At 58.5% G+C, this 14,270-nt stretch overlaps 1 protein-coding gene across 2 annotated transcripts in view; it reads right to left on the reverse strand.

Moving 5' to 3' along the window:
• Positions 1 to 14,270, reverse strand: part of DNAH17 (dynein axonemal heavy chain 17) — a 37,301-nt gene that overhangs the window by 1,896 nt on the left and 21,135 nt on the right. For both annotated transcript variants that reach the window (XM_050908220.1, XM_050908219.1), the window contains exons 50-78: positions 14,136 to 14,227; positions 13,793 to 13,954; positions 13,464 to 13,628; positions 13,112 to 13,303; positions 12,391 to 12,657; positions 11,685 to 11,846; positions 10,810 to 11,043; positions 10,451 to 10,615; positions 10,244 to 10,339; positions 9,934 to 10,151; positions 9,489 to 9,696; positions 9,059 to 9,174; positions 8,523 to 8,715; positions 8,171 to 8,406; positions 7,728 to 7,850; positions 6,748 to 6,952; positions 6,236 to 6,400; positions 5,941 to 6,081; positions 5,625 to 5,795; positions 5,312 to 5,434; positions 4,752 to 4,945; positions 4,476 to 4,624; positions 4,198 to 4,325; positions 3,259 to 3,486; positions 2,488 to 2,679; positions 2,135 to 2,314; positions 1,607 to 1,789; positions 388 to 570; positions 8 to 151 (exon numbers count right to left, since the gene is read on the reverse strand). In XM_050908220.1, coding sequence (XP_050764177.1) covers positions 8 to 151; positions 388 to 570; positions 1,607 to 1,789; positions 2,135 to 2,314; positions 2,488 to 2,679; positions 3,259 to 3,486; positions 4,198 to 4,325; positions 4,476 to 4,624; positions 4,752 to 4,945; positions 5,312 to 5,434; positions 5,625 to 5,795; positions 5,941 to 6,081; positions 6,236 to 6,400; positions 6,748 to 6,952; positions 7,728 to 7,850; positions 8,171 to 8,406; positions 8,523 to 8,715; positions 9,059 to 9,174; positions 9,489 to 9,696; positions 9,934 to 10,151; positions 10,244 to 10,339; positions 10,451 to 10,615; positions 10,810 to 11,043; positions 11,685 to 11,846; positions 12,391 to 12,657; positions 13,112 to 13,303; positions 13,464 to 13,628; positions 13,793 to 13,954; positions 14,136 to 14,227 — 5,015 coding nt within the window. The remainder of the gene's footprint in view (positions 1 to 7; positions 152 to 387; positions 571 to 1,606; positions 1,790 to 2,134; positions 2,315 to 2,487; positions 2,680 to 3,258; positions 3,487 to 4,197; positions 4,326 to 4,475; positions 4,625 to 4,751; positions 4,946 to 5,311; positions 5,435 to 5,624; positions 5,796 to 5,940; positions 6,082 to 6,235; positions 6,401 to 6,747; positions 6,953 to 7,727; positions 7,851 to 8,170; positions 8,407 to 8,522; positions 8,716 to 9,058; positions 9,175 to 9,488; positions 9,697 to 9,933; positions 10,152 to 10,243; positions 10,340 to 10,450; positions 10,616 to 10,809; positions 11,044 to 11,684; positions 11,847 to 12,390; positions 12,658 to 13,111; positions 13,304 to 13,463; positions 13,629 to 13,792; positions 13,955 to 14,135; positions 14,228 to 14,270) is intronic.

Genomic DNA, 14,270 nt, shown 5'->3' on the forward strand with positions numbered 1-14,270 from the left:
TGCTCACCCTAATCCGAAGGAGCAGGTCTGCATACCAGGCTCCTAAGCTGAGAAGAGAGGGATAGGCGTAACGTGTCCAGGATTCAGGAACGTTGTCGTAGAAGAGAGCGTTTGCCAGCTCTTCCATATCTGATGTAATCGTTAGCTCTCCCTTTAAAAAAGAGAAAAGTCTGGGCAGTTTTATCTGAAGAAAGCAAGACTGATGGAAGTATTTGGTCTCAAGCTCATCACGAAGCAGGAGGCCGGTACCGTCTGGCCGTACCCAGCACAGTAGGGTAGCCAAGTGCTTTGTACAGGACAAGGTTTGAAACGAGGAACGCCATTTGCAAATCATGGGAAATTATTTGGTAGGGAGAGGCGCTTTCTAGGCAGCTACCTACGGCATACCTTTAGTCCCAAGTCTAACTCTTTCAAAGAGCGCCTGATTTCATGGGTCAAGATGTTCATTCTTTCACATTCCTGGAAGGCAACTACAACATACGGGGTCTTGTCCACCGCTTTTGCCGTGATCTCCACCATGTTGAATGGCTCCGGCAGCCTCTCAATAATCTCGTCTAGGACTGACTTCACCTGGAAAGAATATGCCATAGAACTGCTCTTATTTAAGGAAAAATGCTGTGGGTTAACAGTTAATTAACTTAGTAAGATTTTTCTTTTTCTACCTTTGTGGTTTCCTGTGCTTCCTCCTCTGTTACTAATACTCTATTCTTTTACTAACTGCTCTTGGATCTTAAAAAGCTGCAGCTCTTTTTCAACAGCCAAGAAGGAAGAACTGAAGCCACAAAGGCTGTGAAATTCAAGTGTAAAAGCCAGCGAGTCAGGAGGAAGACTTTTTTCTTTTTTTTTTTTTTAAATCTGTATTTTTAGTCGTTGCCGTCATGAATGGAAATTGCTAAGCCTGCTCCATCTGCTGAGGATGCAGCATGTGAGCCACATTTTGCCGCTGGCGCATCTCAACCCCATCAGAGTAACCTTTCTGAACACTGCTGACTTTTGTAACTGCACCATGTGTTCAGATGGAGTGAGCACAAAGGAAATGCTGGGGCAGCATTTCAGCCCCTTTACCCTTTGGCTTTCTCAGAGATGCTGGAGGAGAGCAACTAATGGTCTTATGATGGTCTGCGTGACTAGCTGCCTGCCTGGGATCTAGATTGATGCAAGAGCGGGGAAGAGGGGAGAGAGCTGCAGCTGGGACAGGGACAAGTAGGCAGCCGCGGCCGGTACTTTGTCTGCCCTGGGCTGCAGTAGCTGCAGAGCGGTGAAGCGTTTGCTCGTGTTCAGTTACGTTACCAATGCCAAAGACTGGCAGTTACTGAAATGGGAAGGAGAGCCTGGTCACAGAGAAACCAAGTGCAAATGTACTTAAATTAAAAACCTGACTGCAGAGTTTCTTGCAAGCTCTGCGATAGCAACTCCCCCTTCTCCAGGCTGACAGCATTAGGTACTGGGCTAGAATCACATCTCTACTATCTTGCACTGATAAAAATCAGTTATTATTACAGGTCGTGTTCTTCTGTCCATTGTGTGTGGGCCCATATCTGTCCTCCCTGCCTAGTCCCCTCCTGGCCTCCAAATTGTCATTGTGTAGTGTAAAAACTTTGCTTGCCTTTTCCTCTCGGGAGACACCTGCGCTTCCTCCAGCGTCTGATTCTTTGGGCTGCATTTCCAAAACTGTCCGGAAAAGCCTGTCTGAAGTGACAGTCAGGAAGCCAATTTCTGCGTTGGGGTGCAGGCCGTACAAGTAGGGGCTCTCCGGTGGCAGATTGTCATCGATGTACTCGTGGTAACCCTAAGCACAGGGCAGGCGCTGACGTTAGTTTAGCAGATAGGTAGGTACAAAGGAGCGTGAGTTTCGCTTCAGCCTTGAAAATGTGTCATCGCTTTTTGGTGGTGGTGCTTCACGGCTAGCTGGCATTGCTTATTCAAGATGGTTTTTTACTCGCGTCTTACCTAAGTTTTTCCCTTACCACCCCAGCCACAGGAATTATTTTTGCAGCGATTCTGCATATTTCCACAGGATTGAAACTTTTTTCCCCTACATTCCCCCCTGGTTAGCATGAGGGAACTCTGACTAGTGCGCATTTATCCAGGGCAGTGGTTTTCCACAGCAAATAGCAACGTTAATCTTTCTTACCTTGTAATCCAAGCTGGGAGGGATCAAAAACCCTGGAGCTAAGTGCACTTCCCCTTCCAGCATCTCCTCACGGATGTATTCACTCAGGTAAGTCCGACACAGCCGGCGGTCCCAGTCGTCTGTGATATGCCCCCCGTACATGATTTCACCAAAGAGGTACCGGAGATCATCCCACGGTACCTAGAAGGAGAGGCTCACCGTGGCGTTTCTGTGTGGCTCCCCAGAAGTCCCCTGCAGCCCGGGGAAGCTGCACACGACTGTAGAGCTGCGGGACCACAGCTGAATTTTTCAAAAAAGGTTGATTGTCCTAGTGTGTACTGTGCTGAGGTACGGTCACTTTGTAAGTCCCTTACCTTGGGGTTCGCCTCCAAGTAGTTGTACAGGACGTTAATTGATATGGTCAGGTCACCGTTGTTGAAGGGGTAAGATCTGTTCCAGCCCTGAGCGCCAAACTTGCGCCGCTCGGCCACCACCGCGTGGAAGTAACAGAGTGCAAACAAGACGCATTTGAACTCGATTTCTTTGCTGCACATCTCTAACGTGTCCTGTAGTGGAATAAAAATGAGAGTGGGTTTGCAAGTGAATGAGTTAATATTGCTATCAGCCATCCCTCTATTGAAGATATTTAACAGGTGATGGCAAAGGAGAACTGAAGGTTTATTAAAAAAAAAGCATAAAATTATCTTTTAAAGATTTGCTAGTTGGTTAATTTTTGCACTCATCTGTTTATTAACAATTAGGAATACACACACACACACAGACCCTGCTGAGAGCCGAGGCGGCTTGTTCGTGGCACCAAGCTGCAGCAGCTTGACATTCAGCCCTGGGAAAGGCACCAGCAATTCAGCACCCTCCCTGGTTCGGGAGCCCTCGGGCAGCTCTGGTTACCCCTAAATCACATCCTGACAAATGGGGGCTCTGGGCCCCCCCAGGAGGACACGCCTGGGGCTGGGCTGGCTCCTGGCACAGCGTCCGTGTCTGCAGTGACCCCCCCCAAAGATGCTCAGCCCGTGAAACCCCAGGGACGGGCTGAGCCGGACACGCTGACCCAAAACGGTTGAAAGGAACCGGCTGTGCCCAGCACGACCGCGGTGGGGGAGAGCAGCGCGGTGGGGTAAGGGTACCTGGGTGAAGAGGTCGAGGGCTTTGTGCAGGTTGGCATACATGCCCGTTGGCGGCTCGTTGGTGATTTTGATGGCGTTTTCCAGCAGTCCCTGCGGGATGATGTGTGCCTCGGGGCTGGGGGCTGGCTCGGCACTCATGAACACCCGGTAGTCAGCGTGGCTGCCCAGGCTGTACTGCTCCACCATCTTCTCCAGCGTGCCCAGCCACCGGGCCACCAGGTGGATGTTCTGCAACGGGAACCCCTCCTGTACTGCTTGGCCTGAAGTACAACCTCGGGAATCACTTGTTCCCCCCAAATTCCTACCGTGGCTCCACAGAGAGCAGGTGCAGCGCAACACGGCACCGCTCAGGCTGGGGACACCCAAGTAGCCCAAGCAGCGTCACTGCCATCATGTGGGGTACACCATGAAAAACCCTGCGCCCCCATTGCAGGGCCGCCATCCTCTTTGGAGCCCTGCCTCCAAAGCTCCCCCCTCCGACCTCCCCTGTTTCCCTCAGCCCCCCTGTGTCCCCTCCCTTCCTGCTGCCCCTGCCCAAGGCAGCGTGGTGCCTTCCCGCTGCCGGCCGTGCTGCTGCCCCTGGTCCCCTCCCTGCTCCTGGCTCTGCCCCCACCGAGGACAAGCGTGGACCCGGCCGCTGTGCGGGCTGAGCACCGAGACTGTGCATGACTGCTAACGCACCGGGATGGGGGAGCAGAGCGGCTGCCAACACTCCCTGAGCTTCAGCCATCCCAGATACCACCTTAGTGTCAACGGGGACGCTGAGGCTGGGGGAACCTGGGGACACTCTGAGCCGTGGCTGGCAGGGCTGCGTGCCCTGCGGTGTGTCCCGGTGTGCCCGGTTGCCGGCAGGGCTGCGTGCCCCGCGGTGCACCCCAGTGTGCCCGGTTGCTGGCAGGGCCGCATTCCCCGCAGTGCACCCCGCTGCCCGCCACCCACCTGCAGGATGACCCAGTGTCCCTGCACGGCCGCCACCTCCAGGGCCTGTTCTGCCACGGCCTCCTGGCCCTGCCCCAGCGACACGTTGTGGATCCTCCCGTTGTCGATGGTGAAGTTCAGCTTTCTGCCTGGGGAGGGGAGGAAACCGTCACGGCGTGAGACGCCTTTTTCGTTAGTACGCAGACAGGGCTGCGCGGCTCTGGCCATTCGCTGCTCAAAGCAGCAGCCACACACAGCTGTTCGGGCTGGTGCTGGCCAAGGAGGGGGCAGCAGCTCACCCAGGGCCTCCACGTCTTTCAGCGGGTCGACGCCAGGGGAGAGAATGAAGAACAGGGGCGTGGAGGGGCTGCTCTCCTTGTACGCCTTGGAGAGCTCAACGCTCCTTCCTTCCACAAACTTGCTCCCCATCTTCTCTTCCACAAAGTTCCTACAGAAAAATAAAACCATAATTGAGTTAGGAACAAACGTGGTCACTGGGTGCGGCTGGCGCGGTGACGCCACGGGGTTCCTGCCAGGAGAGCACCGTGCCGTGCCCCGGGCGGGTGCCGGCGCACCTGATGGCGTAGGTCATCCTGTCCGGCCGCATGCATCGCAGCATGCACAGCTTCTGCAGGGCTGACTTATTCTTCCACTCCTTGGGGAACACCTCCTTCTCCGGCACCTCGGACTCCACAAACTTTTTCCATCGCTTTGCCGAGCCCTCGATGTCGCTGTCCAAGTTCTTGAACGCTTCCATTTCCGAGAGCACCTTCAGGTCCCGCAGAGAAGGGCTAAATCACTCCTGGGCTCTGCTCGCCCTCAGGGACCCCCAGGCTGGGGGGTCCCTGCAGAGCCGTGCGCATGCGGGGACGGCGCTGTGCCGCAGCCAGGCCCCGAGGGCTCCCATGGCCCTGCTCCACCGGCCCAGGCAGGCTGCCGCCGCCTGCTGCCGGGCTGAGTGTGGACCCCCATGCCGCTGGCACGCTGCTGTCCCACAGCCGCTACCAGGGGCCAGGACATGCCAGGTCTCACCAGCTGCGGGGGACGGGGGGGCTTTGCAGACCTTCCCGGGTGTTGCAGGTGACCCCGGACCTGCCGCGCTGGGGGCTGTGCTGGCATCACCGCGTGGACCAACCTTGATGCCACCCCAGCCCTGGGGCTGCAGGAAGTCCACGGGGGATGCGACGCCGGCTTTGGAAGGGAAGCGCAGAAGAAAGTCCAGCTCTGCCGGGTTCACTTCTTTCTTGATTGCCAGGACCTGACAAGTTGAGAGCACAGCATCACAACCGCCCCGGCACACACAGCCTCGGCGCGAGGGCCTGCGCTCCGGGCGAGAAGCTACTGAGCATCCAGCAGCAGCACATAAGTAGGAGAACAACCTGTCTAAACCAACATAAACTCACGTACAGTATTATACAACAGAAGCCCCAAACATCTGTATGCATTACCTGGAAGGCAACCTGGGCCAGGAAAATGAGTTTGTCTCTCTCAAAGAGTCCCCGTGCAGTGTACATATAGACCGAGTAGGTTATCTCATCCGTCAGGTTGATCACCCTTTGCTTGATGTCGTCGTCGGGGGCCGTGCGCTGAATGGCTTTCTCGAAGACCCCATTGAATGCCTGAGGAAGAGCCGGGTGGGCAGCTCAGTGCCCAGGCTGCTGGGTGTTTTGTTAGCAGCATAAATGCTGAAACACCGAATCTCCGAGATCTCCCCAAACCCTGTCCTGCCCCTACAAATGTATTCCCTCCTTGCTCCACGTCTACCTTGAGAGAGAACTGGTAGATGGGGTTGATCTTGTTGAGGTCACTCAGGATGAAGTACAGCAGGGATGCTCGCTCTGCCGCTGGCCTGTAGTTTTCTCTAGCGACATTTATTTGGACTTCGGTGACTTTAGCTTCTTTCACCTTGATGCACACAAAGGTGGGTGTTATCCAGCATCCTGGCACGTGTCGAAGCAGCACCCAACCTCCCACTGAGCACTGGGTGCCTGGCATGGTCTGGGAGAGCTCTCCCACTGCCCACAGCCCTGCAGCACCAGCTCCGGGGCAGCTCGCTTACTTTTTCCTCTATTTCCATGGCTGTGCGCTTTGTTGTTTCCAGGTTCTCCACCAGCGCCATGTCCCCCAGGAACTGCCCCGCAGCAGCAGACAGCCGGGCGAGCAGGGAGTCCTCCAGCTCCTTCAGCTTGATCTTGAACTCATTCTGGCTCTTCGTGAGGTTTGCCTACAACACCAGCGCCCCGGAGAGACGTGCGTCATTCAAGAGACCGCGCAAAGCTCTGGCGTCAATCACCATGTTTTTTATACTGTCACCGAAGCGCCGATGCAAGCGGAGGGTGGACACAGCCCCTCCTAGGACCTGCAGGGCGAAGCAGCGAGCGCACCCGTGGCAGCACCAGGCTCCGTGGGGCAACGGTGGACCCACAGCTGCCCACGCAGACGGCAGGCTCTGATCGGGACTCACTTGGCTCTCGATAAACAACAGCGAGCTCACGGAGGTGAGATCTCACTGCTCCCTGCCAGCTCCCCCTGGCCTCTCTGCTACCACCTTGCCGGCAGCCGGGTTCGTACCTTCAGGGTCTCCAGGTCCGGCCGCTCTTTGGCCACCACAGCAGCCAGGAGCTGGTCCTCCAGTCCCTCCCGGGTCACCAAGAAGTTGATGAGGGTGCACTGAGCCTGCACCTCTGGCTTGTAGTGAGGGTTGGAATATTTGGTGTGCAGAATCAGGCGGAAGCGCGGGTGATATTCCACTTCTTTATCTCCTATCCTAATGTATCTGCTCAGTTAATTAAACAAATTAATTTATGTACACTTGGCAGTAATTTGTCACAGACAGAAACCCTCGACCCGTGTGCTGTTCCCAGCCGCTCGCGATGTATTTCTCTGGTTGGGAAAAGGCATAGCAAGGGCAGAAGTGCCAGAAGAGCCCCAGCAGGGCAAAGGCCGGAGGAGCAGAAGGAGCTGGCAGCTGCCCTGCCTGCAGCTCTCGGATGGCTCCTGGGCTCGTGCTGCTTGCAGGCACCATGCCATGATACAAGGGGAGGGTGGTGCAGCTCCCTCCCCAGCAGCCCCAGAGCCCTGTCCCTGCAGTCCCGGGGGACCAGCCCTCGCCAGACCCCAGGGACGTGGCCAGGAAGGTCAGCGGTGGCCAGGGAAGGCAGCACTGCCTGCAGCAGGGCTGGCAGCGCCAAGTGGGGCGGGGGAGATGGGGCAGGGGATTCTCAGCAAAAGCCCCGTCACGGAATAGCTTCTATGTCTGCCAAGAGAACCCTCCCAGTTTATCGCACCTTATTGCAGGTGTACCAAGGAACATGCTCTTCTTAAACCACTAAATGAACTGGACTCGGTAGACCAGAACGGTCCAAAATGTCACAGCAACTGGGAAATACCCGGAGAAAACTAGGGGATGTGGCCAGAGGCTCTCATGTGCATGGGGAAGGATCAGGCCCCAGCTGCTGTCATGCAAAGGGGCATAAATCGGCATTTTAGGGCAGCAGTGGTTGCTCAGAGCAGGTGAAGCTCCTCGGCACCAGAGAACAGGGTGTACTGACCTGCCCTTCTTGGTGGTGTTCCTCCCCAGCAGGTGGTCCAGCACCGGCTCCACCGTCTCACCGACGTCCTCGATCAGCAGCATCTGTCCTTCGGAAACCGCCTGCTCGATGGTGTCCAGATAGCTGCAGCCGAGAGGGGAGGCAGGCACGGCGTGGGGCGAGCGAGCACACGCGCGCACTGCGGGGAGCTCGGGCGAGCTTGGGCAAACACCCTCCAGCCGCTGCACCCCGGTGGGACCCCCATGGCGCTCTGCCAGCCCCGGCCCCTGCAGAGCCCATGGAGGAGGTGTCGGGTGCCCCATCAGCGCTGCTGCCCTCGGGTGTCCCGAGTCTGATGGGGGACATGGGTACCCTGCCCTGCGGAACCCTGTGCCCCTCCGGTGGCAGGGGAAGGGGGGCCGTTCCAGTCCGAGCCCACGGCCGCCCTGCAGCACCCGACCCACCTCCTCTGGCCCAGGCGGATGGCCCGCAGTGCCTCCCCGTATTTGTTCTTGATCCACTTGATGCCCTGGAGCTGGGCATCCACGAGCAGGGGCCACCGCTGTGTGTTGCAGAGGATGGTGGCGTTCTCGGTGGACGTGCGGTCACTGGGCAGCCCCTGGTTGCTCCAGGCAGCCACGTCAGCGGCGTCGGTGAGGAGGCTGAGGGGGTCCAGCCCTGGGGTGATGGGGATGGGCACCTGCCGGGGAGGGACAGTTGGGCGCCTGGCCGCGGAGGAGCAGGAGCCCCTTGGTGCCAGCAGGCATGGGGTGAAGGAGCCCCAGGCACCCCAGGACGGGACCCGTGGCCACTCACCGCCAGCCTGCTGAGGAAGGGGATCCAGTGCTTCTCCAGTAGCTCGGCCCTGTACTTCTTGGTGAAGTAGCCGACGTAGGACACGAAGGCGGAGACCAGCAGCACGTCTCCGCACAGCGTCTTCTCCTGCTCTCTGAGCATCTCCACTGACTCAGCCCAGCGGACGTTTTCGGATGCCAGGCCCCCGATGAGCCTGGCGGGGTCAGAGGAGACGGTGGCTGCTGCGGTGCCACCACTCCTGGTGACGTGCAGGGAGGGGACTTGGCCATGATGCCCCAGGGCGGCTGTCACCAAACGCCCTTGGGATTAACCCACCCCTGCTCGCATGGTGGACTGCCCTCACCCGGGGCACATGGCTCTGCAGCATCCCCCCCCCCCCCGCTGAATTTCTGGCCCAATTCATACTCGTGTTTTTTTAATTTGGGGAGGGTATGGGGGGCTCTGATGCTTCTACGACCCCTGTGTCATTGCCACCAGGCAATGCCAGGGAGCAGCAGATGGTCCCAGTGCTTCTGGAGCCAGTGTTTGCACAGTACCTGTTTGCCAGCGTGATGACTCTGTTGGTTGCATCAGCCTCCTGCTGACATTTGATTTTTTCAGCTGTAGCTTTCTCAAATTCTGCAGTGAGAGCTGCCAAATTGGCATTCAGGTCCTTCAAAAGACAACACATCTACAGTTACCTCCTGCACACAGCGCAGCTGCCGTAAGCTGCCAGGCCAGGAGAGAGCTCTGCAGACCCGAAGGAGCTTTGCGGCAGCCCCCATCGTGGCAACGCAGCTCTTGCACCTGGGCTCCAGGTTATACGAATTATAAGAATCTTTCTCGCTCATTTTTGGCTTCTGGCCATGACCTGCAGCCAAATTGCTGGTGGCTGATGGGGTCGCGGCGGGCGCCAGCCAAGGCAAACAGCGGCTGGCTCCGGCAGCCGGCCCTGGCCGAGGGCTGCGAGGGGCAGCATGCACTTACGGCAATTTTGTTCTTAATGCGACTGAGTTTTTCTTGTGCCTCTGCCAGCTCGGCATTGGCCTCCTCCAGCGCCTGCCTCTTGGGCTCCACCTCACAGAACACCTCGTAGAAGCGAACAATATTTAGGCACCAGGAGCACAGACCCGCGGCGGCTGTTGACTTCGACATTATGAACTCCGGATCAAAACTGGGGTCTGACTGGTAGGGCCTGGAACGGGAGAACACGCTGTGCTACGACACTGTGCTGCGGCTGCCGGCAGCCCCGTCCTGCTCCTCCCGGGGCTCAGGGTGCCGATGGGCGGCAGGGTGGGAGAGCAGAGCAAACGCCTGGATCCCGCTCCTCCCCCTCGAACCCCGCTGGGTGAGGGTCTCTCCCGGATGCCCTGCCCAGGGCAGCCCGGCGGCACGGGGCCGGGCAGGGGGCAGGAACCGGCCACGGACTCACTGAAATGCCTTGAGACAGGCCTCAGGGATGTGCTCCTTGTCAAACTTCTTTAACGTGTCAAGGAAAGTGTCTACTTTTCCCATCATGACTTTTGCTGCCTTCCAGCTCCTGTCCTTCGGTATATTGCCCCTGGGGGCCGTCAGAACCATCACAGCTGCCGTCACGTTCACCACCGCTTGGGGCGGGGACCCAAAGGACTTCAGCTCTGTCAGGTTATTCTGGGAAGGGACCGCGGGGCCGCTGAGCATCGCCCCAGCGCGGGGACACCGGCACCAGCCAGGGACACGCTTCCCACCGAGGGGTCGCTCACCTTGTTGAGCGTGTTGAGGGCCTCCTGGGCAGCTACGAGCGCTGGCTCCGCTTTTGCCAGGTCGGTCTCGCAGGCTTGCTGCTTCTCGGCCACGTTCTGGGGAGGTGAGGGGACGGGACGGGGTGAGCGGCCGGAGCCGACAGAGCTCGCGCTGCCCTGTCCCATGCTGGACGCCGGCACGGTGGGCACCAGCTCAACGCCACGCACCGTGTTGATGGCCTGGACCTTCAGCTCCTCCTCATCAGCGATGGCTTTCTCCTTGCTGACCTTCTCTGTCTCGACACCCACCACGTGGATCAGTTTATCCGCACCCTCGTTCTTCTGCTTCAGCTCTGCCTCCTGGACCGCCAGCTTGGCTTTCAGGTCGTCCACCTCGATGGGGGGAGAAATGGAGCAGATCAGAGGGTTGATCGTGCTGAGCCCTGCCTGGCCTTGCAGCGGTGGCTCGGTACAGCTCGGGGACCTTGCAGCCACCGTGACCGCCCTGCAGGGACGCGCCTCCTCTCACCCCCCCTGCGTCGGATCCGCAGCGGCCACGATGCATAAGCGATGCTGTGAGCAAGCACCTGTGACGCTGTGCTCTGCAGCTTCGTCAGCCCCTTCTCCAGCCTCTCGATCTTGGCAGTGAGCTCACTCCTTTTTTTCGACAGCAGGTTTTGGTAGAGCTTTATCTGCTCCAGGAAGGTCTTTGGCGTGGTGTAATTATAGCGTCTCTCCATGGCCAGGTAGGTCTTGGACATCTCCTTAACACTCGTGTGGACGTAGGACATGAACTGGCTGATGGAGACCTTGACCTCAGGCTGCACCAGGAACACAGACAGTGAGATGCTCCGCCAGGAGCACAGACAGCGAGCCGCTGCGCCGTGCGGACGCAGTGAAATGCTGGGGTAGAACCGAGCCTTCCCGCAGGGTTGGTTCCACATCCAGCCGCAGAGGCCGGGAGGCAAAGCGCTGCTTTTAGTTAAACAGCACAACGCGCAGCTGAGAAATGTAGGTGATCACGGCACTAACGACGCTGGTTCTTAAGCCCAGCTCTGGTTTCCTGATTCAAATCCCCCAGGTTAACCTGGGCTGCACTGGGGAAAAGCTGCTGTTTCCAGGCTGTTATTTGTGGTGGTGTTTTCAGGACAAAAGGGAAACGAGGAAAGGTTCGTCTCTACCTGCACAGTGTGGGGCTGCAGGCTCTGACCCTGGAGCTGGCTGTGAGCTTACCCCAGACCCCATCCCCGGCTCACTGCCCCCAGCACCGCCGCGCCACACCAGCATCCCCAGCTCACTGCCCCCAGCAACCCCCAAGTCACGCCAGCATCCCCGGGCACGTTGCAACAAGGAGAGCAGCAGAGGTGCAGGTCATTCCCCAAAGCAGCCTGGTTTCCCCAGCACCCCAAGACAGAGGGCTGTGCACAGGCACAGCGTGCATCGACCCGGGGTCCCAGCTCACCTTGATGTCCCCTGTTTCCTCCAGGAACCTGCTGCTGACGGACACGAGCGCATCCTCCGGCCACTCGTGGAACCAGTCGATGGCCGTGCAGTTGACCACGGCAGGGAACCTCCTCGCCCGCACCCGCAGGGTTGAGCCCACGGGGGAGAAGCAGAGGATGACCTGGGGCAGAGCACTGCTGCTGAGCAGGGCATCCCCACTGCCGGGGGCCGAGCTCACGCGCAGGGCGGCAGGAGCATCGCTGTGGGCTCCGCGTCGCTGCAGATGTTCTGCTGGAGATCAGGACTTTGCCTCCCACCCATTAACTCCCCTTCCCAGTATGCAGGAGATGGTCTGTGATTGTGCACCCTGCACCTCTCAGCAGGGTCGGGGCTGGCACCGGACCCCGTTTGGTGGCTGTGGCCAGCGGCTGAGCACAGTGCCCGCGTCGGGGTCCCTGCGAGCACCCAGCACAGCCCGGCACCGGCTCGCGGCTGTGGAGGCTGCTCACCCCCCTCTGCCCCAAGGGAGGTAAATATGTGGGTGTGAAGAGCTGCACCCCTGGGGCTGGGGGTGCACCGTTGGCTGGGGAGCCTTTGAAAACATCTTTCACCCAAGCCCATCACTGTGTAATGAAACCACAGTTTTCTGTGTCCTGTCTGCAAATAGGTTTTGGATTAGGCAAGTCAGGAGCACTGACAAAAATCCCTCCTGAGTGAACACCCACCTTTAACTGACGCCTGACTTTTTCTATAAATAATTTCCAGCAGTTTTCCCTTGTATCTTGCAATCCAAGGAACTTCACTTGGGGCCTCATGGCACTGGTAATGTTTTCCAGGTCATCATCCTGGAAGAGCCCCGGCACCTCCCCGGATGCCAAGAAATCATTGATTAGGACCAGGAACGGTTCTTCAGCAACCTGGGAGTCCGTCATCAGGAACACGGTGGGGATGTTCTTCACGGCTGCCTTGATGTACTGGGAGGCGAGGTCCAGCTGGGGCAGGAGAGAGAAACCGTCACCCCCCTCCTTTCAAACCCCTTGAGCTGTTCTCCGAAGTGACCGGTTTGGCGCATCCCGGCACCCCTGGGCTGCCCCGGGAAGCCAGGAGGGTGCCTTTGGGAAGGTGCCTGGTGCCGGCTGCTCTGCTCAGGGACGGGGCCAGCTGCCAGCGCTGCCTGCACCACACTTGCCCTCATGAGGGGCTCCTGCCCGTCCCTGGCTGAGGAAATGCTACGGCCCCTCGGGGCAGGACTCGTGGGTGTTCGGAAAGCACCTTTGAGCAGATCACACGGTGCACAGATGCAGTGATGAGAGGAGAGCAGAGCCCTGCGTGCCCACCCCAGGCACCGGAGGCACCGCCGGGCTTGGCACCGCTCTGCGTTTGCAGGATCTGTCCCGCGAGCAGGCGGCACTGGCCCAGGGGGCCAGGGAGGAAAGCTGCTCTCACCTTCAGGTCCGGGATGCCATAGCCTTTCCTCAGCGTAATCTGAAACACTTCCAGACTGCTGATGTATGCTGCCAGCCGCGCCAGACTCTGTTTCCCACTGCCTCCTACCCCCACCAGCAGCGCGTTGCCCCGGGGAGATTCTAAGATCCGACTAATTCTGCAAATATGAGACACTGCGTCTTCAAAGAGCACCTGAAGAAAACAGGAGGGGAAGGTTCGATATTCTGAATCGCAGCAGGAAAAGCAGCGAACGCCCCATAACGTACAAACCCGAGCGAGAGCGATGCCGCAGTCGCATCTTTGCGGTGCAAGCGCTGCCTCGGCACGGAGCTGCCCGCAGCAGGGCACTCACCAGGCTCATCGCCGCGTTCACCTCGTTGTAGTTGTCCAGGGCTTCCCCCAGCAGCTTGTTCAGAGCCGGCCAGCTCGGCACCGGCAGGTACTTGGGCTCCCCCATGCCCTGGGCAAAGTGGCAGTAGATGTTGGGCTTGGCGAACACCAGGTCTTCGCTGAGATCCTGGGAGAGGCAATGGCAGAGGTGGGGCTCAGCCGTGGGGCTCAGCCGGGGGCACCCAGGGGGTACCGCTGCCCGTGCCACTGCCGAGCCTGTGCCGGGGAGCTCAGCCTGGCAGCCCAGTCCCACTGGGCGGGGGCATTCCCTCATTTTCCAGCACAACTTACATCAAAGAACTTCTTGCAGGTGTCCACCAGCATCTTCCCGAAGCCTTTTTGATCCCTTTCATCGACGAGCTTGTCTCCGTACACCCTCTCAGCTTCGTGGAGCCAGAGACGCACCAAGTCCACGGGACTTTTCAGGCATTCAGGGGTGGAGAACAACAGACCCTGACAAACACACGAATCCCTCAGTCCTCGGGGGTTATTTTACTGCTACTCAGAGCTGAGTTTAAAGGTTGGGTTTGGGAAGAGGTCATGGAACTTTTCAGGGACATGGTGCACTGCAAGGATGCATGATGAAGGAAAGAAAGGAATAAGGACGTTTTAGAGGAAACAGCCCTCCCACTACCTGGAATATGTTGGAGAGGTCCCGGAGGTTGAAGAGGTAGTGGAACTTGATGGCTGTTGGCAAGAAGGTGGAGGCGACCTTCTGGTGGAGGGCTGTCGGCGGGAAACAGAGGTGAGCGGGCGGGCAGGTCCCCAG

Source organism: Gymnogyps californianus, chromosome 19 (genome assembly GCF_018139145.2).
Source record: "Gymnogyps californianus isolate 813 chromosome 19, ASM1813914v2, whole genome shotgun sequence".
Classification (NCBI taxonomy): Eukaryota; Metazoa; Chordata; class Aves; order Accipitriformes; family Cathartidae; genus Gymnogyps; species Gymnogyps californianus.